We start from the raw sequence: 27,170 nt of genomic DNA, 5'->3' as shown, positions 1-27,170 counted from the left end.
CACACAGAATTTGGCTTTTATTCTGGGCTTCACACATCTACTGCTAAGACGACACACATCGGCGGTACCCCCATCCCCCATGACCATTATGACTACCCCAGTTTCCTCAGCCCCCTCCTCCCACCCCACCCCTTCTGCCAAGCTCCCTGGGTGGGATCTCTGCCTAAACCTCACCCCGGGCATGCAGCATGAAGTGCCCATGCAGCTCCCCGAGGTTGTCGAAGGAATCCTCACACTCTGTACAGTGGTAAGTGCCCTCCTCCTCTTCCTCCTCCTCCTCCTCCTCCCTCCCAGCTGGTCGGCCCTCCCCAACCCGAGGTGGCTCCTCCTCTTCCTCCCCGAGGACCCTGCCTTCAGGGGCTGGAGCTTCCTGGGGGGCTGTAGCAGGGCAGCAGAGCCGGCAAGGTGGGGTGCCTGGTGGGGCCTCCCCAAGGGGTGAGCGGCCACAGAGCTGGCAGGGCTGGGCTGGGGGGCCTGGGGGTTGGGCTGCACGGGGGGCCCGACGAGATGGGCCCCCCCGGCCCCCCCCCAGGCGCTGCTTCACCTTGTAGCCAGGGTCATATTCAGGATCATCAGTAGCCTCCTCCTCCTCCTCCTCCTCATCTTCTTCCTCTTCGGAGTCTGGCTCTGAGAGAGTGTACTCAGAGTCAGAGGAATGCTCAGGGCCTGCAGAGGGATGAAGGGGAAAAGACAGAGGCATCTGAGGACAGAGAGCTCTGCCCTTCGCTAAGCCTTATTCAGACTTGCCACAGCATGGAGGGGGCAGCCTGGACACAACCCTGCTCTTCCCCCACAGTGAACCCCAGTCGCATGGAGAACACCGCCTGGCACACAGTAGGTACTCAGTGTCTAAGCAAATGAATGTCTTGCAAGAACTGCCTCTCTCAGAGGTTTAATAAGGACAAAGTAGCAGTAACGAACACAGTAACAGTGTTTCTTGCTATTTTAAGAACTCTGTTCTTGAGGCTCCTGGCTGGCTCAGGAGGTTAAGTGTTGGGCTCCTGATTTTGGCTCAGGTCATGATCTCTGGGTGGTAGGATGGAACCCCAAGTTGGGGGGTGCTGTGCTCAATGGGGAGTCTGCTTGAGATTCTCTCTCCTTCCCCCTCTACCTCTGCTCCCTACCCCCATGCCTACATACATGTGCTCTAAAATTAAATTAAATTAAATTAAAAAAAAGAAAGAAACTTGTTCTTATATAGTAATCTATCTAAGCCTTATAACAACCCTTGGAAGGAAGTACTGTTATTAACGCTAAGTGACAAATGGGAAACCGAGGTACAGAGCAGTTAGGTGACTCACTTGCCTCTAGTCACACAGCTCTAACAGGGAAAGCTAAACAGGGACGATGGACTACACTGGTTCATTTTAGGGAGACAAACCCGTCTTCAAGCAACTTAAAACACATACATATATGTACTTTGATATGTGTGGTATACACATTTATACATAGTTAAGTGAATTAAAATGTTCATTCGTAAAGATTTATTTCCTTTTAGAGAGAGAGAGAGAAAGCGTGTGATCTGACACCCTGAGATCCTGACCCGAGCAGAAACCAAAAGTTGGACGCTCAAGTGACAGCACTACACAGGCACCCCTAAAATATTTGTTAGTCCAGATATATTACCGTGATTTTGTAGGCATGTAGGACATGTCTAGGACAAGTTCAGATTTAAAAAAAGGGAAAACAATTTGTAGTCAATGTACAGGAAAGGGTGCCATCAGCAGTCATAATAGGGGGTGCACATGAGAGTGCTGGTCAGGGAGGAGGGGGGCCGCACTGCAGTGGCAGCAGTGTGGGAAATACATCAGGCGCCTGTCAAAAGCATCCCCGAGCCTGTGTCCATCCTGCAATTTCCTCCTTCAATTTCCTCCAGCAGCCCAGAGGGGTCCTCTTACAATTGAGTGAATCACACTGGGCTCCTCCTGCCACCTCAACCCCTCCCTCCAGCATGTGCTGCCCCAGAGCCTTTGCTACCCTTTTTACAGATGGACTAGGTGTTGCTCCTTCCACCGCCAGGTCTCTGCTCCAGTGTCACCTTCTCAGTGATGCCCTCACCACTCTATCTGATTGGCAATCCTTGCCCAGCACTCCCTATGCCCCTAACTCTCCTCAACTTACTATATGCAACATTGACTTGGATGCTTACCGTCTGTCCCCCAGAGCAGGGACTTTGTCTGGTTCATGGGTGCATCTCTAACATCTAGAACGCCTTCTTTGTGCCGGCATTCAATTTAGCAAACCTCTTCTGAGGCTTTCACACATACTGTTCCCTCTGCTGGGAATGTCTCACCCTGGTTTTCCCCATCATTCTTTAGGACCCAGTAGGAAGCTTCCCTCCTCCCTGAGGCTGTCCCAGATCTCATTCTAGCAGCCACTCACTGTCTTTTGCCCTCTGGCTGTCCTCACCCCAGCCCTGAGGGCTGAGCCGGTACACAGCCTCTCCCACCAGACAGGGTGGGGTGGGGGTGGGCAGGCGTGCTCTGACTCACTGCCGGGTCCCTGGCATCACCCAGCTCAGAATAGGTGGTAAATGTTGGCAGAATGTCCCTCCCCGCAGCTTTCTCTCTTTCCTTGCCCCTGCCTCCATCCTGCTGTCTCTCTGCCATTTAACACAGTTTCCGGAGTCCTTGGCATGGGCTGGTCCCTCTGCCTGAAAGGCTGTCTCCCACGCTGTCCACCTGGCGACCTCCTGCTCATCCTTCAGGACCCAGCACAGGCTCTGTCCTCTCTGGCGGTGGCTCCCTCCACCCCGGTTCCCACTGGTCCAGTGTCTCCCCTTGTGACTGTCCTAGATGGGGTCCCCAACGCTGCCCAGCCCAGGACATGTGGGTTCGGTGAACATGGGTACCCTGAGGACTTTCCCTCTGCTCTTCTCTCACCTGGTGACCTTTTCTTCTTCTTCTTCTTCTTCTTTTTAAGATATTATTTATTTACTCATGAGACACACACAGAGAGGCAGAGACACAGGCAGAGGGAGAAGCAGGCCTCCATGCAGGGAGCCTGACGTGGGACTCGATCCCGAGTCTCCAGGATCACACCCTGGGCCGAAGGTGGTGCTAAACTGCTCCAGCAGTTCTCCTTTTCTTCTCCATTTGTAAACTCCTGTTCCTCTTTTCAATCCCAGATCACACATCACCTTCTCTGTGAGGTCCTCCCTGACTCCTCAGGTGGTGTCTCTCTCTTATCTGGGAACCTCTGCCCCTGCCCCACCCCCCAGCCTGAACCCCAACACATCCTGACCACCTGGGAAGTGCCCTGGAGATGGGAGATTCCTAGAAGGCAGGGCCTGAGTCTGACCCATCTCCATGTCCTCAGCAATGCAGAGTCCCCAGTTGGCCTCAGAAACACTTGCTGAATGGCTGCCAAACACAGAGGAAACCCCTCTAGTCTTGGGCTGAGGCCCTACCCCTCTTTCTCCTCCCACCTGACTTCACACCACCTGCCCTCCAGGGCCTTCAATGCCCACTATGACTTCATGCGGTTGGCTTGGGAAAGGCAATCAGGTCGTTGTCCATGGCTACCAGGCCTTTCGTGTCCACTGTGATTTGAAGGGCCTGTGGTCCACAGGCCCTTTTGCACCTACCATGCCTTCTCCACCTACGAGATCCTCAAAGCCCGGCATGTCTCCAGAATCCACTGGACCCTCGATGTCCACAGGGCCTCCCAAGCCTCCTGCCTCCTTGAAGACCACCAAGTTGGCAGTGCCCAACAGCTCCTCGGTGCCTACCAAGCCGCCCACAGCCCCCAACTCGGTCACAAGCCCAAGCAGTTCCAAGTCTACCAAGTGGGCAAGTACAAGGACAGCCCCTTCTAAGCAGCCCAGCAGCAAGTCCCGAGTCCACAGCAGGGTAAGAACACCCAGCAAGGCCAGCACTGACACCAGGGCCAGCAAAGTCAGCAAGGCCAGTGGTGTACGACGCCACCAGTGGAGGGGCACACACAGCCGGGGCAGGACTCCTGGCAGAAGGGGCAGCCGCAGCTCCAAGAGGTCACCCAGCAGGGCCAGTGCCATGACCAGGGTGAGAGCTCATGGTACACCCGGTGGGCCCAACCGGGCAAGAACTCCTACCTCCCAGAAAAAGCAGAATAGGGGCAAGAGTTACAGCAGGCCTAGAAACAACAACCGGGAAAGAAGTAAGAGCCAGCCCAGAAATACGAACAGAGAGAAGAGTGATAGCTTACCAGGGGCCTCAGGCTTGGGGAAGAGTTCCGGGCTGGCTATAACCCTAAGCAGGGCAAAGAGCTACAGCCCCAGTAGAACTTTCTTTGAGGAGAAAAGTCACAGCCAGTCTCTGTCATCATCGAGGAGGGTGAGAAGTTATAGTCAGATGGTCACCCCTACCATGGAATGGAGTAACAGCCCAATAGAAGTATCTAGCAAGGTCAAGAGTTACAACCAGGATAGTGTACCCAGCAGGACCCAGAGTCATAGCCAGTCTAGCACCCCCAGCAGGACCCGAAGTCACAGCCGGTCTAGAACGCCCAGAAGAGCAAGAAGTCGCAGTCTGAAGAGAACCCACAGCAGGGAGAGAAGTCACAGCTGGAAGAGGAATCATAGTAGGGCAAGAAGTCGTACCCGGAAAGAAACTCCTAGTCAGATGAGAAGACACAGCCGATCTAGAACCCACAGCAAGGGAAAAAATGATAACCAATCTAGAACCCCCAGACAGGAAAGAAGTCACAGCAAGGAGAGAGATCACAGACGATCTAGTACACCCAGCAAGGAGAGGGGTCATAGACCATCTAGAACCCCCAGCAAGGAGAGAGGTCACAGCCGATCTAGAACCCCTAGCAAGGAGAGAAGTTATAGCCTTTCTGAAACCTCCAGCGAAGAAAGAGATTACAGCCGATCTAGAACTTCCAGCAAGGAAAGCTATCACAGCCAATCTGGAACCCACAGAAAAGAGAGAGATCATAGTCCCTTCAGAAAAAAGAGAGCTCACAACCAATCCAGAACCTTCAGAAAAGAAACAGATCACAGCCGATCCAGAACCCCCCAAGAGGAGAGAGACCACAGGCGATCTCGAACCCCCAGCAAGGACAGAGACCACAGCCAATCTCGAACCCCCAGCAAGGACAGAGACCACAGCCAATCCCGAAACCCCAGCAAGGAGAAAGGCCACAGCCGATCTAGAACATACAGCAAGGAGAGACGCCACAGCCGATCTCGATCCCCTGATAAGGAGAACAATCCTAGCCAATCTACAATGCCCAGAAGTCTCAGCCAGAAGGATTCCACTAGCAGAGAACACAGTCCCAGTCAGAATGGAACACCTAGGGAGACAAGGGACCACTCCCCATCTAGATTGCTCAGTGGAGCCCCAATTCCAAGCCAGGATGATAATCAAGGTAATGCCACCATCTCTAAGGCTGCCTCACCTGGAGAGAGGTCCTCATCATCTTCTTCCAAGCTGGCATAGCCCCCAGTCTCAGTGGGCTCACGGGTCTCTGTCATGGCCAGGGGAGGGGACAGGAGACAGGAGCAGAGGAGCAGCTAGGCAGAGTCCCTCCCCGGCCAGCTCTTCACAGCCACACCTTGGTCACAAGTTCTCCAGTGCAGGACGTCGGCAAGTAGAGCGGGATGCTGAGCAGGGTAAGGAAAGGCCTGTGGTGACTCAATAAATTTTTACATTAGCATCTGCCTCCCCAGGCCCAGCTGTGTGCTCAGTGCTGGGGGAAAGGAAAAGACAGCCCCTGCTTCTATAGATCTTAATTCCCCCATCTGGGCAACAAAGCTGTCAGTGGAGCGGGGAAGGTAATATTCCAAAAATTTAGCAGCAGGTACCAGTGTGGGTACCAGTCAGAACCGAAGGGAACATGGTCCTATGCCAGGAATTAAAACACTTTAGTTGCCGGTTTGTGAGAAAGTCTAGAGCTGGGGGAGGGTCCAAAGTGGCAGATGGAAGGTAGGGAATTACTTGAGGTAGTGGTGACACACCAATCCGTCTAAAATTACTTCAATATTTAAACAAGTGTATGACAGCACTGGTTGGTGTCAGCCCTAGTTCTACACCTTGGCAAGATAGAGTCTAGGTCTGAACCCTAATCTGCCAGTCTAGCTGTGTAGCTTCAAGCAAAGGACTTAACTTCTCTAGCCTGTATCCTTCTCAGTACAAAAAGGCTTCCAGAGCTTAACTCAAGTAGTCCTTATAACTATGTTGAGAGATTATCATCTCCTTTGTACACGAGGAAATTGAGACACAGAGGTGATTAGCAAGTAGTTCAAGTCATACCAACTAGGATTTGATGTTATCCTACCTCTCATAAAACGATCCCCTGACTGAAAAAACTTTTTGAAGATTCATTAGGCTCATTCAGTATAAACTGCTGGTATGTGGCAGGTACTCCAGTAACAGTGGCTGCTAATACTTCCACCTGTAACCATTCCTATAAACCCCCAGCCATTACAGACTTCTCATCTCTCCCTGGGGACACCAGGACTTTTCATATCTGTGGGTCTTAGCAAATCCTGCTATTGCTGTCTAGAATGTCCTTCTTTCCCCTAGTCTGCCTGGTGAACTCCTATGCACTCTCCAAAGCCCACCTCAAAGCCCAAATACCATCTCTACCCCTTCCCAGAAGGGGTTCCTTTCTCTCCTATCCTTCTTCACCAATACATCCATGTGCTGCGCACACACACACACGCACACATACACACATACACACACACACACACACAGTTCTTTTGTCTCCCATTGCACTCACTGGCAGTAGAAAGCCAGGAAGAGTAAGTTAGTGAAAGGGCTGGCAGCCTCAGCTACACTTTTTTTTTTTTAATTTTAGCTACACCTTTTTATACCAAGACCTGTGCTGGGTACTGGGTATACAATGGTGGAAAATACACAATCTCTTCAAAGCCTGGAAGTCAAGTTTAATGCTGGGGGCTAAAGATAGAGAAAAAGAGAAAAAAAAAAAGTGAAGCCTGGAGGAGACTGGGGCATGGGAGGGCTGGTAGCAAGCAGGGGAGTTTTCTAAGGACACCTGGATCTGGGCTTTAAGGATGGGAGATTCATAATCTGCAGAGGAGAATTGTCATGATATCATACTACTTGTTGGGTCCCATCTAATTTGGGAATTCTACTTTATGCCAGGATAAATTTGCCAAATTCAGTAAATAAAAACAGACCATGCCTGGTTAAATTCGAATTTCAGATAAGCAGGAAATTACTTAATATACATAGGTCCCATGTAATATTTGGGATACACGTTTCTAAAAAGTTATTTATCTGAAATTCACATTTAACTGGACGTTCTATGTTACCTGGCAACCACACGCTACAATCAGGGTTTCCCAAGAGATTACCAGGAGACATTGCTTACCAGTCCAGCCTACCTTCCCCCCAAACCCACATTACACAAGGGCCTTCCAGAGTTTTCCAGATGTCAAGTGGAGACATTCTTTGGTGCGCTGGTCCCATTCCTACAACTACGGTGGCCATACTGGCTTCCAGAATTCTAAAGGGGCACAAATGAGGCTCCCTCACCATCACAAGGAAAAAAACCCGCCAAGGCCCTACTACATCCTGAACCTACAGCACCGAACTCCCAAGATGCCCTGCGTGAACATACTAGGCACGCGCTCCCACAAGGCTGGGGCAAGGGGGCAGAGCAAACCCTCACACAGGACGATAAGGACCAGTCCCCACAATGCCCTGCGGCAACTCTTCCCAGGATGCCTCGGGCCTATAGCGACCACCTTCCGAGGCGTTCGGCGTCGAAGCACGCCAGGCTTCCGCGACGCTCAGCGGAAGGTGTGTGACAAAAGGGACTCGTTCCCCACAAGGAGCTATAATCCTTCCCAGAATGCACTAGGCCCATAACGACCAGCAGACCGGCTCCCACAATGCCTTAGGGCGGAGCGTCCCGTTCCCCCAGGATGCCCCAGGACGGCACGGAGCCGCGCTGGGGGGAGAAAAGGGAGCCCGGGTCTCGCCCTCCGGCCGTCGCGGGCCAAGACGGCTGCCTGCTCGCCCCGGTGACGGGAGCCGTCATTCCCATCATGCAGCGGTGCCGTAGTGCCCGCTTCCCAGCATGCCCCGCGCACCCCTATCCCGGACACTCACCGGCGCTAGCGGCCCCCGCTCTGGCTCGGCGGCGGCGGCTGCACGCCTGGGCTCTGCGCCTGCGCTGCAAGTCGGGGAGGAGGGAGTGCAAAGCGGCGAGAGGAGCCTAGGGCGCTTGCGCGGCGAGATGGACCATTCCCATCGCAAGGTGGGAAGAGGGGCTCCGTGAGTCGGGCCATCGACGAGGCCCGCGCAGGGGGTTCCGGGCTTTGCCCCTCGCTGTCCGGGTTTACTTGGTACAGTCCGCAGCTAGACGGAACCAGAAACTGCAAGGCTTGCGCGTGCGTGAGCGAGCGGCAACGCGCCTTCTAGAAAACGGAATGAGCTGGGGGCTGGGGGCCGCCAGCTAGGCCGGGATCCTGGACCTGAGGCTTGCTTATTTGCATAATCTTAGTGAGGGACAATAGGAGCCCTACGGCGGTGAAGGGGCAATTTGCATATTCCCCGGAGAGGCCGTACTCCAGAACGCTGTGATTAGCATATGGGGTGGGGGGGCGGCTGGGGGCGCTCCTGAACAAAGCGCATGCGCTCACGGATTGCGGACTAGCGCGGAGTGGGTGGCCTTGTTTTAGTTGGCATCAGTTTGCATCCGGAGAGGGGGCACAAGGGCCAAGACACTTACCAAACCCTCACAAGCCCTCCTCTACCCCCAGCATAAATATTTACTGCTCTCTCCTGTGCCAAGCCCTGTGCAGGTGAGCACTGTGGTTTCCGCAGTATGGAGACAAACCTGGCCCCTCATGGCACCCCAAAGGAAGGGGAGCCATACAAAGTCAGAACCACAACCCAGTGTTCAGACTTGGGATGAGTGGAGTATAGGAAACTGTGGGAGCCAGAGGAGGTGCGTACCCCAGCTTGGAAAGGCTTCCAAGAGGTGGTAATCTTTAAGCCAAGGATGAATAGAAGCCAACCAGGATAGGAGTTTTTCTGGCAGAGGGAACAGCAAGGGTAGAAGCCTCCAGGCAAAAAGTAGTGCATGGTTTGATTGAGAAAGCGATAGTATGTCTGAAACAGAATTGAGAGGGTTCCCCGGGGTGCCTGTGTTGAGTCCCACATTGGGCCCCCTGCATGGAGCCTGCTTCTCCCTCTATGTCTCTGCCTCTTTCTCTGTGTCTCATGAATAAATTTTAAAAAATATTTAAAAAGAGAGGGGAAGGGGCTCCTATAGGTGAGGAGCCAGACTACGCTGATGCTGACGATATAGAAAACTTTTGCAGGGTTCTGGGCTTCCCGGAAATTGACTCAGATTCCAGCACAGAACTCTCCAATGAGCTCTCATTACACTTAGAAAAAAACTCAAACTCTATCATGGCTGTGAAGCTATACACATGATCTCCCCCTTCTTGTCTCTGATTTCACTCATCTCTCTTTATCCACTCTAGTCTAGCTCCACTTCCCCTCAAACTCTGCAATCTCTTTACCACGTCAGGCCTTTGCCCTTGCTGTTCCCTTTGCCTGAAAATGCTTTTCCCGCTGATCTTTGAATAGCTGATCTTATGCTCATCATTCATATCTTGGCACAGGTGTCAATCAGCCAGGTTCTCCTTGATCTTTCAAAGATGGTACCTCCAGATTTGCTGTAGAGAAGTGAGTGTGGTTGTGGATAAAGCAGGACTGGCCACAAATTGATGGTTGTGGAAGCTGGGGTGAAGGGTGCATGGGACTTCATTGTCCTGTTCTGTTTACTTCTGTGTTCAAAGTTTTCCATGATAAGTTAATAATACTCCATATCCCCTTACTCTGCATTTTATCTTAAGGGCACCTATGGCAATCTGAAATTTTTTTTTTTTTTTTTTCTTCCTTGCTGCAGTCGTTTTCCTCATGGAAGCTCTGCGTGAGGGTAAGAATGGAGTCACCCTCCTTTTTCTTTGGGTCCTCAGTGCCTAGAACAGGATCAAGTTTCAGGTTAGTGCTAAGGCATCTAGAACACCTAATATTTGCCTGTTTTATTCACTATGGCATCTCCAGATCTTGGAGCAGCACCTGGCACAAAGAGGTCAATATATGTTTTAGTCTAAAATTAGAATCACTCACCTAAAATTTAGTTGACTGAATGAGGAGCAGGAAATGCCAGGCTAAGGTGGTTTGACTTGACCTAGAGGTGATGGGGAGCTAGGGAAAGGTTTTGAGCAGAGCAGGGGCAGGTGTTATAAGGGTGCGATGTGAGTTAATTGCAAGATCCTTTGGAGATTGATGTCAGGGATAGGGGTAAACCAGGGGAAGGATTCGGGCCATTGGCTGGGGACGGGGTAGCTCAGTGGGTACTGAAGAGACAAGACTCAGTGACTTTTGGCACCTGAAGTGGCCAGGAAAAAAAGCATATTTCTTAGAAGGGTGGAGGTGCCCTTGAAAAGGGAAGGGCCCTCTCCTGGCTTGTACCATCCACAAGCAGCCATCTTACTCCTCTCCCTCCTCCCTCCTTTGGTTCAGTTCCCCTCCCAACATGGTGCAGCTCTGGGCAGAGGGACAGACACACAGCCACCCCAGACACTTGTTCTCTCCTCAGTTTAATGGTGGTTAGTGGGATTGCCAAACCCCCTCCCCGTTCCCCTCCCTGTACAAAATGTGTTTGTTTTGTTTTGTTTTTTTTTACAAGAAAAAGGGGGCAAAAGCCAGGAAAGAGGGGAGGGGGGTGCAATCTGATATTTTCATACAGATTTTTAATTTTTTTTTAATATATTATATATAAAAACCATAGAGACCAACGCACCCCCCCAAACTCCTTTCCCTCTCCCTGGAGGGCCTGGAGGAGAGATGGGGAAGGCCCCCCAGGAGTGGGTGGACAGGGAGACAAATATGGATAGGACAGATATGAGGGGGGGAGAGGTGGAGGGATGGGGAGCCCAGGAACCTGGGGATTGGAGAAAATAGTTGGGGCTGTCTCCCTCACCACCCCCATCAAAGTTATGACACAAAGACACAGAATCCCTGTTTCCATGCCCTCCCCCCACCCTTACCCCCACCGTGCAAACATGGCTTTGCAAAGAGGTGCCCAGAGCTCTGTGGAACTCCTACAATGGCTGGCATGGGGTCTAGGACCCCCAAAGAAATCTGTGTTCCCCTTCCCTGCCCACCCCACCCTTCCCAGAATCTGACCCCCTCCCCACAAGACCTGGTTCTGCAGCCTAGGGGCCCTGGCCTTCCCCCAGTTATCTTCCCCCAACCCAATCCCTACCGCCCTCCCTGGACTTGGGGGGTTTGGACCTTCAGCCCCTGCCCCCTGGGGGGCCCAGACCTCTGGGCCCTTGCTTCTGGCCCTTGCAGAGACCCGGGATCCGACACCCCCATCCCTGCCCAAATGTCTGAGGTGTTAGTGGTGGGGGGAGAAGCCCACCATCCCAGACTCTGGTAAATGTCTTTGCAGCTGGCAGTGGGGTAGACCCCAGCCCAGGACCAGGCCCAGGCCTGGGTGGAGGTGGGGTCAGATGAAGAATTCTTCTTTCCTCTTGTGTCCGTCGCTGCCATTAAGAAAGGCTTCTCTTGCTTCTCCCTGCTCATCCAGGCCACTGGCCTCGTGGGTCAGATAGGAGCCTGAGGGGTTACAGACCCCCAGGCAGAGGCGACATGTATGTGGATGCAGGAGTTGGACAGAGATATACGGGAAGAGGGAGACAGACAAGACATACCAGGGGAAGGAAGATGGAGAAACAGAACATACAGGGAGAGGGAATCAAGGCCAGGGCATAGCGAAACAGGGGCAGAGAAAGAGGTAAAAGCAGAATTAGGAAGACTCCACAAGTTCATTGAAAGACCACCCTTATCCGTTCTCTCAGTGGTGTCCCCTTGCTCTGCTCCCAACAAATCCAACAATTAGGAAGATAAATTGTTTTATTCAAACCTAGGGTGAATTAATTCACCTTCAACGATTCATCCCTTTTAGAGTCGCGGCCAAGGTCCGCCCGTTTGGAATATTGGCATCTGGTCCCCCCAAGTCTCGAATCCCGGATGTTAGTCTCCCTACCCCCAACCCCTAATCTCCTGGCTGCACGCCTGCCGTATTTCCAACCCAGGCTCTGGGCCCCGCCCCCGTCCGAACCCCCAAACCACACCCCTCGCTGGATTCAGACCCCACCCCCACTCACCCTTCTGCCGTACTGAGCACCAGACCATGCCCACCAGCACACATATGATCAGAAACACCAGTAGCGCCAGGATGCCGCCCACAATGGCGTAGGGCACCGACGTCTGAGCCTCTACCACCGCACCCGGGTCTGCAGAGGGACAGGGCGCGGGACCAGGTCATCAGAGGACGGTCCCAGCCCGGCCCCACCGCTGCTGATCTCATAAACCAATGCACACAACCAGCCGCGCCTGTACGCGTTACGGCCCTCAAATCACTGCCACTTCTGGCCCCTTGTCCTGGCTCCAGACTTTCCTGATGCTCCACTCCCACGAAGAATGCGTGCATGTTGGTTGGTACGCTGCCCGACCCAGGCCCTGAGTCATTTCGCCGATACTATCCCGCTTCTGCCCACCCACCCCCATCCCCAAAGAACAGATACAGCACATCCGTTTTCCCTCCACTCCTTTGACCCACAGAACCTCAGGTCCAAGTCCCTTCCCATCTTGTCTAAAATGCTCCGGGCATCTAAAATGCAGAGCACGCCTGAGTGGCTCAGCGGTTGAGCGTCTTTCCTTTGGCTCAGGTCGTGATCCGGGGGTCCTGATCTAGTCCCGCTTGGGGCTCCTCGCAGGGAGCCTGCCTCTCCCTCTGCGAGGGCCCAACAACTTCTAAAATTCCTGCCCTGCTGTCACAAAGGCTAAACACGTAACACTTATTTTGTGCTAGGGGCCATTCCCACCGCTCTGTATATTTAGCTCGAATGATCTTCACAGCCCTATGAGGTAGGTGCTATTTATTTCCACTTAACCGGCGAGGAAACTAACATGCAAAGTTACCCATATGGGACGCTGCAGAGCCCAGCCTGAACCCAGATGGTCAATCTGGCCGCAGAACTCCAGGAATTCTGTTGGCTGTTGACCCCAAGGAATCACCCTTTGCCCAGGCCCCTCAAACACCCCCGGCGGGCCTGGAACCGTCCAATCCAGCTCGCCCACTCCCAAGGCCCCGCCCCGCCCAGGACTCCCGGAGACCTCGACGAGGCCCCGCCCCCACCTTGAGCCCCGCCCCCAGGCCTGCCGCGGCCCGCCCTCACCGTAGACCACGAGTACATAGAGCGCCCTCGCGTGGCCGTGCTTGTTCGACGCCTCGCAAGTGTAGGTGCCGTTATCCGCTGATACCAAGCCTGGCAGCGTAAGCGTCTCCCCGACCGCCTCGGCCCGCTCTGGCAAAGACTCGTTCCCGCGGTTCCAGCGGATCTGGTTTGGCCTGGGCGTGAGTAAAGCATAGTGAAAGTTGGGGACACGAGTGCCAACATCCAGTTCTGACTTCCTCGGTAATCATCTTCCTAAGTAGCATCTTACTGGCCCCATCCTTCCAATAAAACCTACAGCCCCGGACCCAGCCTCCACCGCACACCAGTCTCAAGAATCCTAGCCTCCCGCCCCGCACAATCCCGGAGTCCAGACTCCTTCCTCTAGATCCACAAGTCCAAGCCCCCAGACTCCTCCTCCCTCGGGACGCACAAGTCAGGGGCCCAGGCCCCTCTGTTCACAGTGTCCCTCTTTCCCGAGACACAGGTGTCCGAGTCCCCAGTCGTCTTCTTGTCGGGACCAGGAGCTCACCTGGGGTTCCCCGTTACAGCACACGTTAGCACCAGCGTGTCTCCCTCCCTCACCACAGCTTGGGAGGCATGGATCCGGGCCGTGGGAGAGTCTGTGGGCGGCAGTGAGATGGGAGAGTGGTGGTGCGGCCCACACGCGGGGCTGGCCACCCTCCCGGGGGGCAAGCAGCTGGCCTTGGGACCCTCGGGCCCCCGGGGTCCCGGCCCGCCGGGCACTTACACTGCACGTCCAGCACGTACTGCGTCTGCTTGCTGTGTCCGGAGGGCAGCGCCTGGTTCTGCGCCTCGCAGATGACGATACCGCCGTCGTCCTTGCGGTCCACGCGAAACCGCACGGTGCTCGCCACGCTCCACACCTTACCATTCTCCTGGCCGCTGCTCACCCCTGCCAGGCCCGGCGGGGACGCCGTCACGCCAGGGTTCCAGCGGCTCCGCGCACCGAGGGGAGCGAGCGCACCCACCCCGCTCCCCGGGCCCAAACCAACGCAGGCCCCTCCCCCGGCTCCGCCCCTTGTCCGCCGGCCTCGCCGCGGGGCCTCCGAGCCGCGCTCCCGGCCGCAGGTGCCTCCTCCCAAAGCGCCTCCCTTCCTTTCTTTTTTTTTTTTTTTTTAAAGATTTTATTTATTTATTCATGAGAGACACAGAGAAAGAGGCAGAGACACAGGCAGAGGGAGAAGCAGGCTCCCTGCCTGGCTCCCTCCCAGGACCCCGGGACCACGACCTGAGCCAAAGGCAGACGCTCAACCACTGCGCCACCCGGCGCCCCAGCTCCTCCCTTTTCCACTCCCACGCCCTCTCCTCTAGCAATTCATTCCAAATTGAGGGGCCAGTGTCCGCCTGCGCCCTCTTCCCCAGGCCGCGCCTCCTGTCATCCCACCCCTCCCTCCGCCCCCTCCTCCCCCCAGGTAGTACCTTTGAGCTCCTTGCGGTCGCGGTACCAGCGCAGGACCGCGGCAGGGCGGGACCGCGGAACTAGGCAGCTGAGCTCCACCTCGCCTCCCTCCACCGCCTGCTCCCGGACCTCCACCACGGGGTTCTCTGGGGCCACTGCGTAGGGGGAGAGAGGTGGGGGGGCGCTCAGCGGAGACACTGAGGTGGACCCAACGTAACAGGGGGCACGAGGGTCCGGGGGTGGGCGCAGAGATCAAACACGGGCTGGGCGGTCTGGAAGGCCGGGCGTGTCTACTGGGGCCGGGTGTCCAGGGGGATAAAAACAACCAGGCTAAAACCAAACCTCAGGTCTCAGGAGAAGGGCTAGGCAGAGCAGAAAGGAGGAGGGGATGAGTGTGAGGAGAGGGAGGCGTTACCCAATACAGTGAGCGTGGCAATCTGGTGGTGGGTATCCTCCGTGTAGAGCTGGCAAAAGTAGCCTCCCTCGTCCTCCAGGCGGGCATCTGAGAGCCGGATCCGCACGCGGCGGGGGGAGAACTCCTCAAGCTGGAAACGCTCGTCCTTCAAGGCTAGACAGGACGTGCAGGAAGGGATGAAGCCGGGGAAATCCTGGCCCCAGGGGTCCGGGCCTTCCGCCTGGAGCTTAGAGACCTGCGCTCTGCATCTGTTCTCCAGCCAGCGGTACCTGTGCATCCAAGGGGCCCACCTAGGAACTCCCTTGGGGACCCAGAATGATTCAGGCCCTCCTGCCCACATACAGGGCCAGGGGTCCGGACCCCTAGCTCCCATGCTCGGTCAGGACGGGAGAGTCCACACTCTCCATCCGTCCTCCTTCAGGACCCACCCCTCCTCCTCCCCCAAGACGTGGGATTCCCTACCCCAGCACTCACCGCGGGTCCCGTTGAAGAAGAGGGTCTGCCGGGCGGGGTTCTGAATGACAACTATGGAACCATCATACTGGTGCAGACGGCAGGTTATCTCAGCCACCCCTCCCTCGGCCACGGTCACGTTCTCTGTCTGTACTTCCTGTCCAGCCCCTGGACCAGTAAACAGAAAGACTCGTTCGGGGCTGCAATTCAGTCTTTTCTCTCTCCATTCCTCTCCCATCCAAATTTCCAATCTCTCTTTCCCCTCTCATTCATTTCGTTGCATCCAACATTTCCTGAGGGCTGGACTCTGGGAGATGGAGAAAACCTGCTCCAGAGGAGCTGCAGTCAGGACCTAGTGGTATGTGCTCTAGTAGGGGCAGCACAGGGCACGCTGGGAGCCCAGAGGAAGGGGAGAGACTAAGGCCGCCTAGGGAGATAGTTGGGTGATCAGAGAAGGCTATGGAAGAAAGCTCCCTTGGATCCAGATCTTGAGTGAGCAGTTCACCAGGCGTGGGAAACTGCTATGTGTTCACCAAATCCCATCGTTCACACCTGGGCACACCTTGTTTACCTGCCAAGACGGCCACAATATTCTTCCCATCCTTGTACGTTCCCTTTGTAAGTTGACTCTGGTCCTCCTCTCCTTAAGGAGGCACTCCGACCCTGTGAATCTGGGCAGACCCTGTGACATGCCTTGGCCAACAGAATTTCCTAAAAGTGATATTGTATGAGTTCTGGAGCCCAGCCCTTGAGTTTCCATTCACACCCTCTTGCTGCCCTGAGACTATCAGGTGAAGATACCTAGACTAGCTTCCTTGAAGGTAAGGGACCATATGGAGAGAGAAGCCCAGCCAGTAGCCAGCACCAACTGCCAGTCACGTGAGTGAGTCCATCCTGGCCCATCTAGCCTCAGGCGACTGCAGCCACATGAGTGACTCCAGCTGAGACCAAGAGAAGACCTGCCCAACCAATCCAGTCCAAATCTCTGACTTCCAGAGTCATAAGCAGATAATGCAACTGTCGTTTAAAGCTAACACATTTTGGGGACACCTGGGTGGCTCAGCAGTTGAGTGTCTGCCTTCGGCTCAGGTCGTGATCTTGGGGTCCTGGGATAAAGTCCTGCATTGGGCTCTCCGCAGGGAGCCTGCTTCTCCTTCTGCCTGTGTCTCTGCCTCTCTCTGTGTCTCTCATGAATAAAAAATTAAAATCTTGAAAAAAAACCTACCACATTTTGGAAGGTCTGTCACACCACTAAAGTTAACTGGTACAACACAGGATTGGGCTACATTTCCTAGGATCCCTCGTACTTTAGTTGGGGCCATGTGACTAATCTCTGCCCCATGGGATGTAGGTGGAACAGAGACCCACCCCTTCCAGCCTGGCTCACATCACTCACAATCCTTCTTGCTGGACGAACGGAGAGGACCCCTGAGGAGTCTAAAGGACAGGATCACAAGCTAGAAGGAGCCCGGGGCCCTGACTGACTGCCCCCTGCCGCCTGTGACCTACCTGCCCAGGACTGTAACATGAATGAGAAATTCACCTTTTTGTTAAGCCGTTGCGATTTTCAGGGCTCATGTTATTGCAGTTAACCTACCCTGATTAATCCATCAGAGGAGCAAGGTAGGGGATTAGTAAGGGTGTACTTTTAGCAGAGGCAGTAGCCTAGAGTAAAGCTCAAAGCTGGGGTTAATCAGCATCAGGATCACCAGCATCATTTATCACGGTCATCTTCAAAATAAAGTAACCACATAGTGGTAGCTCTAGCTAGTGTTTATTAGGGACTCGCTGTGCCAAGCTCTGTGCTGAGGGTATCAGCCATACAATTCCCACTTCATCACCGCAATACCTGAATTAAGTTAGGCACTGTTATGAATCCCTGGGTTTTTTTTTTTAATTCCCATTTTAGAGATAAGAACATTGGTCCAGAGAGAGAAAATGACTCGCTCAAGGCAGTCGTCAGAGAGGCAGTGATAGGGCCAGGATCTGCATCCAGAGCTCCCTAGTTCCGCATTTTGCACCCATATTTTCCACCCTGGCTGTCTGGGTGGGGTTGTGGGATGTGCTTGGGATTTGTGACAGGCCACAAATGCCAAGCTAGGAGATGAGCTTTTATCCTGAAGGCTGGTGGAGGGAGGTTATAAAGCAGGAAAAGTGCCATGATCAGATCTGGTTATTTACCTTTCAATGTGAGATAACTAGAGCTTCGTGTCTCTTACATTCTGTCCCATTGATTTGAGTGTTTCCTGAGCAGTAGGTAGGTGTTTAGGGGCTGGGTGCCCAGAGATGAGTCAGATGAGGTCCCTGCCCTGGAAGGCCTTCCAGATTTATGGGGAGGTACACACAAATCACTGTAATAGCCCATCAGAAGCGTTATGTTCCCTGTAAGAGGACTAGGTAACCTGATTTGGACGCTGAGGGGTAGAAAAGATTAATTCTGGAGGATGGAGGCAGAGACAGCCAGCTTTCTACCCAGCATTCATAATTCCCTTTTTTCCCTTCCATAAAAGAACCTTGATTGTATTCATGGCTGCCCTATGTCCAGCAGAAAAAGATATTTCCCAGACTCCCTTGCAGCTAAGGGAGGTCACGTGACAAAGTTTTGTCCAGTTTGATATAAGGATAAGTACTTTCTCTGGTAATTCATGTGGTAATTTTGGGAGGACTTCCCGAAGAAAGTGGACAAATCCTTTTTCTTCCAGGTCACCTTTATGTTGCCTGGAACTAAGATGTGATGCCTGGAGTTCTGGCAACCATTTTGGCAAGAGGACAAAGGCAGTAGGGATGGTAGAACTAAGAGCTGGAAGATGCCTGAGTCTTATCAGGTGATGATGTGAAGCTGCCTCAAAACCCCTGGATGCCTACTTCTGGACTTCTCTTAGGTTTCAATATAATGCTTTGTAGGGGGGTTATATTTAATATTTAAGACACTATTAGGGGTTAATTTAGCACCTCCTGGAATATGAAGCTTAGCATGTCTAGTCCTGGCACCAAAGATTTTCCTTCCTGTGTTTTTTTTCAATCTCAGTAAATATCACAACCATCCACCCAGTTGCTCAGGCCAAAAACCTTTCCCTCACTCTGACACCCATCCCATCAGCAAGGTCTACCCATTCACCTCTAAAGCAAATCCCAGATCATTTCATTTTTGTTTACCTCCTCTGCCACCACCCTAGTCCGATGACACCGTCTCTTACCTTAACCTTCTAGAGCTACTCATGGGGGCTCCCTGCTTCCATGCCTGCCTCCCCTCAGGCCATTCTGCACACAGCAGCCAGATGGGTTTTTCAAGAAGGTGAATCAGATCAAGTTGCTAAAAATGCTCTGAAGGCTGCCCATGATGCTTCAAATAAAATCTCAACTCCTTCCCTGGGTGCTATGTGGCCTGGCCCTGCCCTGACCGCAGTTCCAGCCACCACCACCCACCTTCCCACCCCACCCCCCTACTCTCTGCGCTCTAGGCTCACTGGCCTTGACATTCCTCAGACTCCCTGAGCCTGATCCCACCTCAGGGCCCTTGCACTACCCTCTGCCTTGCATGTTCTTCGCCCTTGATCTTCCCACGACTGCCTCCTGCTCTCTCCTTCCGGTCTCTGCTGACATCCACACCTCCTTGATGAGACCTCTACTCATACCCCATCTCTCCTCCTCCAGAACACCTTCTATGTCATCACCATGGGTTTTATTTTATTTTATTTTATTTTAATTCTTTTTTTAAAATTTTTTTTTAATTTATTTATGATAGTCATACAGAGAGAGGCAGAGACATAGGCAGAGGGAGAAGCAGGCTCCATGCACCGGAAGCCTGACGTGGGATTCAATCCCAGGTCTCCAGGATCGCGCCCTGGGCCAAAGGCAGGCACCAAACCGCTGCGCCACCCAGGGATCCCGGTTTTATTTTCTTCTACAGGAATGTCACTGAAGTTATTTTGTTAATTTGCTTATTTATTGTGCTTTCCCCCCATCAGTAAAATCTACACCCCACGAAGGCAGGGATGGCGCCCCTTGATTTGACCACAGTCGCCTTGGTGCCTAGAGGTGGCCTGAGACTTGGTCAGTGTCTGGGAGATGGACGAATGAAGGGTGTGTGTCAGGCAGCATTTCATTTCTGCCTCACAACAACTTTACAACATCGTTATTCTCCCTGTGAATACCTGGGTTGATCTCAGCTGGCCCACAGGCCATCTCTGTGACCTTGGGCAAGTGGCAAGACTTTTCTGAGCCTCAGATGCTCTGGTGTAAAATGGGGATGCCAGTGCCTGTCTTATAGGGATTAGACCAGTGCCTGGAGCTCAGGGAGCCTTTCCTGCAAAGCTGCTGTTATTATAACTCCAGAAACATGCCCATACACATGAAAACTGGCCTGCCTGCACACTCTGATGCTTAAAAAAAAATCCATGGATCTTGGACCCCAGGGCTAACCCACTGCAAGCCCCCCATTTTACAGATGTGGAGAATGAGGCTCAGGGGTCCCAGGCAGGCCACTGGCAGAAACTCAACACCTCCCAGGAGCCATCAGGACCTCAGCATCTGCCCCCCCACCCCCCGCAATTATTCCTCTGCTCTCTGCTTGAGGGTGCACATGGGGTGAGGGTGGGGGGCTTTTGTCTTGTTCCCTCCCCCTCTCGAGGAGTCAGTAACCAACAGTGTCTGTGCCTAGAATATTAATGTTCCAGGAGCTTTTGTTTCGGGGTTGGGGGGTTGGGGGGTGGTGAAGGCGGGACTTTCTGGTCTAGAGAGGGCTAAGCTTTGGGGACTGGGGCACTGGCCCTTTAAACTGTGTTGACAGCCTAGAGTCGTCATGGGGATGGTGCCTGGAAAAACGGACTGGGGAGAGCTTAGGAAAAAGTGGCTGAGCAGGTGATGTGTAGAGACCCAGAATCCAGCCCTCTCCTCCCTTAGACCCAGGAATCCAGCTCCCAACTGCCTCTTCTCCCCGGGATCCAGGGGCCCAGGCTCCCAGCCCCCTCCTCCAATCAGGATCCAGAAGTCTGGGTTCTTAGCCTCCTCCTCCTTCAACCCCAGAAGTCCTGAGCCCCAGCCTTCTCCCCTTCAAACCCAGGAGTCTGGGCTTCCAGCCCCCTCCTCCGTCAGGACCCAGGAGCCAGGGGTCCAGAGTATACAGCTGGTGGATGTTTCCACGGAGACTAAAGGGGGTGGGGGGAGCACTTCCTGGGTCCTGAGTCAGCGAATACCCAAGGGAGTCTCAAGGTCATGGTTCCGGGAAGGTCACAGCCACCCCCTCTGTATCCGCTCCCCAGGGGGGCTCATGGTTTCATGCCTCCTTCCCCCACTTCCTCCCCTAGGGAGGTGGTACATCCCTGCGTCCTGAATGAACCCCCCCTCAGCCCCCCATCAATGGAGGAGTCCGAACATCCTAGCACAAAGCATCAATTCTTCCCCAGCTCAGCCTTGTGAAGGCGCCTGTATTCGCAGGACCTAGGCATCAGGGTCCCAGCCCCTCCTCCATCGGAAACCTGAAGTGGGACCCCCAGCCCCTTCCTCTCTCAGGACTCAGTAGTCTGTACCTCCATTCCTAGGAGTACAGGCCCTCAGCCCTCTTCTCCCCTCAGACCCAGGAGTCCAAGCCCCCAGCCCCCTCCTCCCCCTGACACATGTGTCTGCCTGGGACCCTTGGCTGTCTCCCTCAGACCCAGGAGTCTAAAACCCCAGCCCCCTCCTCCCTCAGACCCAGGGGTCCAGGCCCCCAGCTCCTCTTCCCTCAGACCCAGGGGTCCAGGCCCCCAGTTCCCTCCTCCCTCAGGCCCAGGAATCCAGGCCCCCAGGCTCTCCTCCCTCAGACCCCGGGGTCCAGTCCCCAGCTCCCTACTCCCTCAGGCCCAGGAATCCAGGCCCCCAGGCTCTCCTCCCTCAGACCCCGGGGTCCAGTCCCCAGCTCCCTACTCCCTCAGGCCCAGGAATCCAGGCCCCCAGGGTCTCCTCCCTCAGACCTAGGGGTCCAGGCCCCCAGCCCCTTCCTCCCTCAGACCCAGGAGTCCTGGCCCCCAGCCCCTCCCCTCCTGGAAACTTGACTCGGGTCCACAGACTCAACCCTTAGAACCACAGTCCTGTCTTTCCGCAGCCCCTGAACCCCCTCCTATCTAGGGACCAAGCATCAGGTGGGGGCGTAGGGGTGAGTCAGCAACCTCACGCACAAAGTACCCCCTGTGGCCCCCACGTTCCTGGGATGTTCGGAACTCCCTAGATTCCAGGCCTCAGGCCCAGCCGGGGGGTGGGAGGTTCCCCCTGGGTGTGGGGTCACAGGGGAATTCCTGCTCCCGGAAGGGTGCGAGCCTGCACTGAGCCCTCACTGTCCTATCCTCCACCCCCAGTGCCCTCTATTCACCCCCTCCCAGGAGCACCCAGGCTCTGTCACTGCCCTCTTGCCTCACTGAGTGCCTGCAGAGGAGCCTTGGTGCCTGGTTCCCAGAGGACCTATGGGCCTGGTATGGGCCTGGGGTCTGCACTGGCAGAAACCAGTGGGTGCTTGGGTCTTGATGCCATAGGCCATTGGGTGCTGGCAAGTCTGACTGTCTCCAAGCACCCCCCTCAACTCCCCCACCCAGAGAGAGAAAGCTGCCTTTGTGTTCCCCAAGTCGGGGACAGGCCAGGCTCGCACGACATTAACCCACCCCAGGCCCAAGCCTTGCTGTGTCTAAGGTCTTGGAATTCATTGCAGAACCTGACCTCTGAACGAGTCCTCTGGGGACTCGATGGGTGGGTGGGGGTCAGTGACAGAAACCTCCCAAGACCTGTACCCCGGGGTGACTCATATTGGGGGAAGGTCTCCCTGCCCTCAGAGTGGCCTATTGGAACTTTAGCAGAGAAAAGTGAATCACTTGGGAGGAAAACATTTGGCACTAACAAGCCCCCTCCTTCTACAAAGCCCCCTAACTCTTCACAGTCTCTCTGTCTTGTCTTTGTATCTGGATATCTGTTTCCTCAGCCCCTTTCTGCTCGATCCAATCCCTGGTCTGTGGATCTCTGGTTCTGCCTGCATGCATCTGGGCAAGCAGGGTGTATTTCCCTCTTTCTCACTTCCTCTCGCCTGCCTACCCTGGGCCCTTCTTTCCTTTGGCATAAATCTCATCATCCTTCTCCAGTATTCTTGGCAGATGTGTAAGCCAGGAAAGAGAGAATTCGTTTTTGAAAGGGCACAAATGGACCCCATCTTCCATCTCCATTCCTGCTGGCTGGCCAAGGAGAGAGAGGAAGAGGGTGGACTTAAGAGGAAGATGATGTGGGGACCACAGGCAACCCCTAAAAGCTGGTGGCCAAGGTCATTCAGATATATCCAATGGGAAGGAAAGCAGACAGGGCCCTCTGACACCATGTACTCCAGCTCCCTAGCCCATGCTGTACAGAAGGGGAAAATGAAGATCAGGGAGTGACAAGAGCTGACACAAAATTACCCCAGAGTAGCCGGTGCCTCAGCTCCCAGTCCAGAGTGCTCCCCATGACACCCAGCTCTCTCCCAACTTATAAAGCTCTACACTGTTTAATTTAGAGAAAGTTTACAAAAGGGATTAGGGTGCTAGGAAGCAGTGACTTTACAACGAAAGGAGAAACCAGCCTATCAAGCCACCTCCCAGGAATGCTGGAGAAAAGAGTCTCCAGTCATCTCAGGCCACCTTTTCTGATTCTGAGAATCCATCCAATGATTCTAAGCTGTCAAGATTCTGGATGTCAGAGGTGTCGGGATTCAGGATCTTAAAGATGTCAAGAGGTTAGAATCCTAACGCTATCAAGGTTCTACAATTTTAAAGGTGTCAAGATTCTAAAGACTTTGGGATTCTAGAATCCTGAAGATGTCAGTATTTAAAGATACCCTCAGGTTCTTTATTTACTGGACTCGCAGGTTCTAGGATTCTATGAACCTGGTTTTGGGGCCTACAAAAGAAAGAAAAATAAAATTGGATAGCAATGTAGCTAAGGTACCAAAGCACTCATCTGGGAAATTGTGGCATATCTGCTACAAAGAATGGAAGAAATGATGAAAGTTCTGAGCAATGTCAGAAGACTGTAGGAAAAAGCAAGGTGCAGCGTGAGAGGTCAGCTTTGCCCCTAGCCTTGTCCTGATGAGAGGGAGACTCTGCCTCAAACCCTGCAGGGATGGGGTGGGGGGGTGAATTGTAACCGCACTCAACTTGCCAGAAACCCCTTGGGATATCTGAGCTAGAGTTACCTTTCAGGTCACTGAGTTCAACATCCTCACTTTACAGAAAGGGGAACTGAGGCCCAGAGAGAGGAGGGTGCTTGACATTCGCTGCTGGGGCAAATGGCAGGAGGTGGGATTTAAACCCAGGCTCCCAGCCCTGTGCCATCTGGCTACACGCCTCTCCCAAATCGTTCCATGGCTTCCTGCCCTTCCACTGCTGCCCTGCCACTTCCCAGTCATCCGCTCCTCCTAAGAGTGGCCTTCCTCACCGGGGAGGGGGTGACCGCTGGTAGGTTTGAGGCACATGCAGTGTGAGAGTGTGAGTGTGTGGGTGACGTTTCCTGACCTTGTCCCCAGCCTCAGGGTCACCCTATCTTGGAGGTCTCCGGCTTTTCATAGTGTGGGATGAGAACATGTGGATGGCTCCTTGGATGTCCTGGATGGGGGGCTTCTCTGCAAGTTACGGCCTGGCTGTGTGAATGAGTGGGGAGGGGCAGCATTTGCGAGGCATTTGCTGAATCCACGTGTGTGCCCACATGCCAAGGTTCCTCACACACTTCCCCGCACACATACACACACACACATACATACACACACATTTCCCTCCAAGGCCCTTCAGGGTGCCCTGTCTGACTCAATTCCTCTCCAGGGGCACAGAGGGATAAAGGGATGGAGGAATGAAGGATGGAGATGGAAGAGGTTGTAAGGGTAGAGAGGGGAGGCAGGGAGGCCGTGGACAGGGACACCCTGGGACAGAGAGAGGGGGGATGGAATGGGGGGCATGAGGGAGAGAGGTGACAGAGGGGGCTAGAGAAATAGGCAAGAAAAACAGGGGATAGAGACGAGGGGATGGGACAGATGGGGGACAGAGAAACAAGGGTGACAATGAGACAGGGACAGAGAGGGAGGGCAGAAATATAGAGGGACAGAGAAGGGGGAATAGAGAGGATGATGGGGGGACAGAGTGACCCAGTAAAAAGGGACCGAGACCAAGGGACCGAGGTGGGGGACAAAGGAAGGATGGAGAGGTGGGGGACAGGGAGGCAAGGGGGACAGGACTTCCAGACTGAGGGACAGAGGACAAGGGTAGGGAGACAAGGAGAGAGACTGAGAGACCCGGAGACAGGCGGACAGAGGGACGTAGGGACCGGACAGAAGGACAGCGGGACCGGCCCGGAGCAGGCGGGCTTGTGTGTGGGGGGGTGGTCTCGGTCCCTTTGTCCCCGCCAGGATCCGGGCCTGCGGGGTGGGGGGGCTGCGGCACAGCGGCCGGGGCCCGCGCCCCCTCCCCCGCTCGCGGCTCCCGGCTCCCGGCCCGCGCTGCGCTTTGTCCCGGGGAGGGGGCCCGGCCCGGCCCCGCGCGCATTGTTCGGCCTCTGCGGCCCCGCGGCAGCCGGGCTGTCACCGCAGCGCGCCCCCCGCCCCGGCCCGGCCGGCCGACCCCGGCCCCCGACCCTACCTGGCCCCGCCGCGGCCGCCCACAGCAGCAGCAGCGGCCACTGGAAGCGCCGGGCCCGGCCCATGGTGCCGCCGCCGCCACCGCCGCCGCCGCCGCCGCCGCCGCTCGCTCCCGGCCCGGCACCTGCACCGCCCGCGCCGCCCGCCCCGCCCCCGAGCCCCGCCCCCTGCCCGCCCGGGGGCGGGGCGCCGGGGCCGGGGCGGGGCCGGGGCGGGGCCCGGGCCGGGACAGCAGAGGCGGGAGACCCGGGGGCCACGAGACCGGGGGCGGGGGCGGGGGAGGGGGGCGTCCTGGTGGAGGGGCGACCCCCAAGAGCTGGGGGGATGCGGGGGGGGGCGCGTGCAGGGGGCGCGGGAGAGCGGGAGGGTGCTGGGTGAGGGCAGAGGTTGCGGGTGTTGGGCGAAGAAGTGAGTGTGAGGGTGTTGGTGGAAGGGTGTGCGAAGGTGCAGGTGTCGTGGGGGGGGTAGGGGTGGGCGGAAGGTAACTGTGAGGGTGTGTGTGTGCGCAGGGTAGTGTTGTGTGAGGGTGTGAGCATTGAGGGAGGAGGAGTGTTTTGTGGGCAAGGTGAGTGTGAGAGGTGTTCCGTGGACAGGTGAGTGGAGGTGCAGGTGTCACATGACAGGCTGTGAACTGAACCCTCTCGAGCTCCGGGAAGGCTGCAGCGGAGGGGTGTCTGGGCAGGTCCAGGATCTCCCAGGGAGGGGCGGGGCTGGGCGGGGCTGGGGTCCCACCCTTCCACACCCGGGAACCAGTGTTTCCACATTATGCATCAGTCTCCCGAAAGGGGCCCCTGCAAGTGAACCAACTGGAAGGAAGCCTGAGTCCGGAGACCTAGAGAGGGAGAGGCTCCTGCGGACGCCTCCCAGGCCCGAGCGACCAGCTTCCCCGCTCAGCTTCCCTGCTCTTCCAGCCCCAATCTCTTGGTGTCCGCCACTCTCGGTGTGCCCTTCCCACTTCTCTCCCATCATTGTTGCTGACTCACCCCTCCAGACGTGGTTCCTTCTCCCTCCCGGGGAGTGGGTCTCCCTGAGCCCACTTCCGTGGGGCCTTGTAGATAGACCTGGTCCAAGTTTATCACTCTTAGGACCCCGGAAGAGTGAGAAACCACAGAAGGAAGAAAATCTCAACCTCTCCCATGCCCTTTTGACAATCAGGTAAACTGAGATATGCCAACTATGAAAATTCTTGCTCTTTATCTCTGTCACTACCAAAATATTTGACACCCAGGCCCACCAGGGGACTTCAGCTCTAGATACCCTTTCTGTCCTCAGTGTCCAGCTCCTAGTGTCCTATCTGTCTTTGAGACCCAAACTCCTAACAACCCCAAGTCCTCAGGACCTCTAGGATCCTCACCATCCTGGGGACCAAATCTCCCATCAACCTCTGTGTCCCCAGGACCACAGATCCAAGCAACTGCTTTCCTTTTCCATTCTTAGTTTACTTTTCTGTAAACTAGGGAAAGAGGCCTCACATTCTCTGTCTTGGGATAGGTGGAAGAGAGGGATCTGGGTTAGGGGGTAGGTAGCTAATAGTTGTCTTTCCCCCAAGAACCTGTAGGTCCCCTTGCCCATAGCTTTAACCAATGTCTCCTACTCCAGCTGAAGAGCACCCCAGGAGATACTGGTTGGACTCTCATCTGTATTCTTTGGGACCCACCATTTCTCCCTTCTGCGGACACCAGGAGAGTGGTGGTCCTGTCCCCATCCTATGCCAGGGTACTTTATCCACTAGAGTTTTCATGCAAGTGACAGCAAATCCAAGCGACATGGCTTAAGAGAAAGGGAATTTGGTCACATATTTAAAAAGTGTCAGCATGGACTGTCTCTCTGTCCTAAGGGTAAATGGCTGCCCTCCAAAATGGCTGGCGAGTATGCCTATGGACACACCTTTTCCTTCTCATCTGGAGAGGGGTAGAGAGAGAAAAAGGCAAGACACGTGGCTAGAGCCAGAATGAAAGAGACAGAGGGCAGAAGAGAAAAAGGGGAGGAGAAGATTTAAGAAACTCCTTCAGCAGGATGGGGAAATATCTTCCCCCAGAAGCTC

The 27,170-nt window shown here is 54.8% G+C and overlaps 3 protein-coding genes and 1 long non-coding RNA gene across 6 annotated transcripts; 2 read left to right on the top strand and 2 right to left on the bottom strand.

Annotated features, from left to right (window-relative positions):
* ZNF428 (zinc finger protein 428) lies at window positions 1-8,425 on the bottom strand. Of its 3 annotated transcripts, none has more exons than XM_072775610.1 (3): window positions 8,067-8,425; window positions 5,383-5,608; window positions 1-666 (listed from the first exon to the last, which is right to left on the bottom strand). In XM_072775610.1, exons 2-3 carry the CDS (start codon window positions 5,456-5,458, stop codon window positions 164-166), a joined length of 579 nt encoding a protein of 192 aa, XP_072631711.1. In that variant the 5' UTR covers window positions 5,459-5,608; window positions 8,067-8,425; the 3' UTR covers window positions 1-163. The 3 variants fall into 3 exon arrangements, with proteins under 3 accessions (XP_072631711.1, XP_072631693.1, XP_072631702.1); XM_072775592.1 differs by having other exon boundaries at window positions 5,383-5,587; window positions 8,067-8,420; XM_072775601.1 differs by lacking the exon at window positions 8,067-8,425 and adding an exon at window positions 7,573-7,710 and having other exon boundaries at window positions 5,383-5,587.
* SRRM5 (serine/arginine repetitive matrix 5) lies at window positions 3,562-5,646 on the top strand. Its single transcript, XM_072775493.1, has one exon. It carries the CDS (start codon window positions 3,588-3,590, stop codon window positions 5,421-5,423), a length of 1,836 nt encoding a protein of 611 aa, XP_072631594.1. The 5' UTR covers window positions 3,562-3,587; the 3' UTR covers window positions 5,424-5,646.
* Window positions 7,128-20,161, top strand: LOC140604276 (uncharacterized). Its single transcript, XR_012007245.1, has 5 exons — window positions 7,128-7,754; window positions 9,877-12,482; window positions 12,856-12,911; window positions 13,201-13,462; window positions 18,213-20,161. It is a non-coding gene; the product is annotated as an uncharacterized lncRNA (long non-coding RNA).
* Window positions 10,558-25,226, bottom strand: CADM4 (cell adhesion molecule 4). The gene is made up of 9 exons (XM_072775531.1): window positions 25,128-25,226; window positions 15,532-15,678; window positions 15,058-15,210; window positions 14,663-14,797; window positions 13,971-14,135; window positions 13,752-13,842; window positions 13,223-13,395; window positions 12,149-12,277; window positions 10,558-11,597 (listed from the first exon to the last, which is right to left on the bottom strand). Exons 1-9 carry the CDS (start codon window positions 25,189-25,191, stop codon window positions 11,488-11,490), a joined length of 1,167 nt encoding a protein of 388 aa, XP_072631632.1. The 5' UTR covers window positions 25,192-25,226; the 3' UTR covers window positions 10,558-11,487.
* Window positions 25,227-27,170: the final 1,944 nt, after the last annotated feature.

This window comes from Canis lupus, chromosome 1 (genome assembly GCF_048164855.1).
Source record: "Canis lupus baileyi chromosome 1, mCanLup2.hap1, whole genome shotgun sequence".
In the NCBI taxonomy this organism is placed as follows: Eukaryota; Metazoa; Chordata; class Mammalia; order Carnivora; family Canidae; genus Canis; species Canis lupus.
This window is presented reverse-complemented; position numbering and strand designations above follow the sequence as displayed.

What these genes read in the sequence shown, in the direction of transcription:
- SRRM5 (XM_072775493.1), top strand. Translation starts at nt 3,588, where the DNA reads ATGCCTTCTCCACCTACGAGATCCTCAAAGCCCGGCATGTCTCCAGAA.
- ZNF428 (XM_072775610.1), bottom strand. Translation starts at nt 5,458, where the DNA reads ATGACAGAGACCCGTGAGCCCACTGAGACTGGGGGCTATGCCAGCTTG. An exon ending in TGATGAGGACCTCTCTCCAG is followed by an intron (nt 667 to 5,382) that starts GTGAGGCAGCCT and finishes ATCCCTCTGCAG; the next exon opens with GCCCTGAGCATTCCTCTGAC.
- CADM4 (XM_072775531.1), bottom strand. Translation starts at nt 25,191, where the DNA reads ATGGGCCGGGCCCGGCGCTTCCAGTGGCCGCTGCTGCTGCTGTGGGCG. An exon ending in GGCGGCCGCGGCGGGGCCAG is followed by an intron (nt 15,679 to 25,127) that starts GTAGGGTCGGGG and finishes TTACTGGTCCAG; the next exon opens with GGGCTGGACAGGAAGTACAG. An exon ending in GTGCTCAGTACGGCAGAAGG is followed by an intron (nt 11,598 to 12,148) that starts GTGAGTGGGGGT and finishes GTAACCCCTCAG; the next exon opens with GCTCCTATCTGACCCACGAG.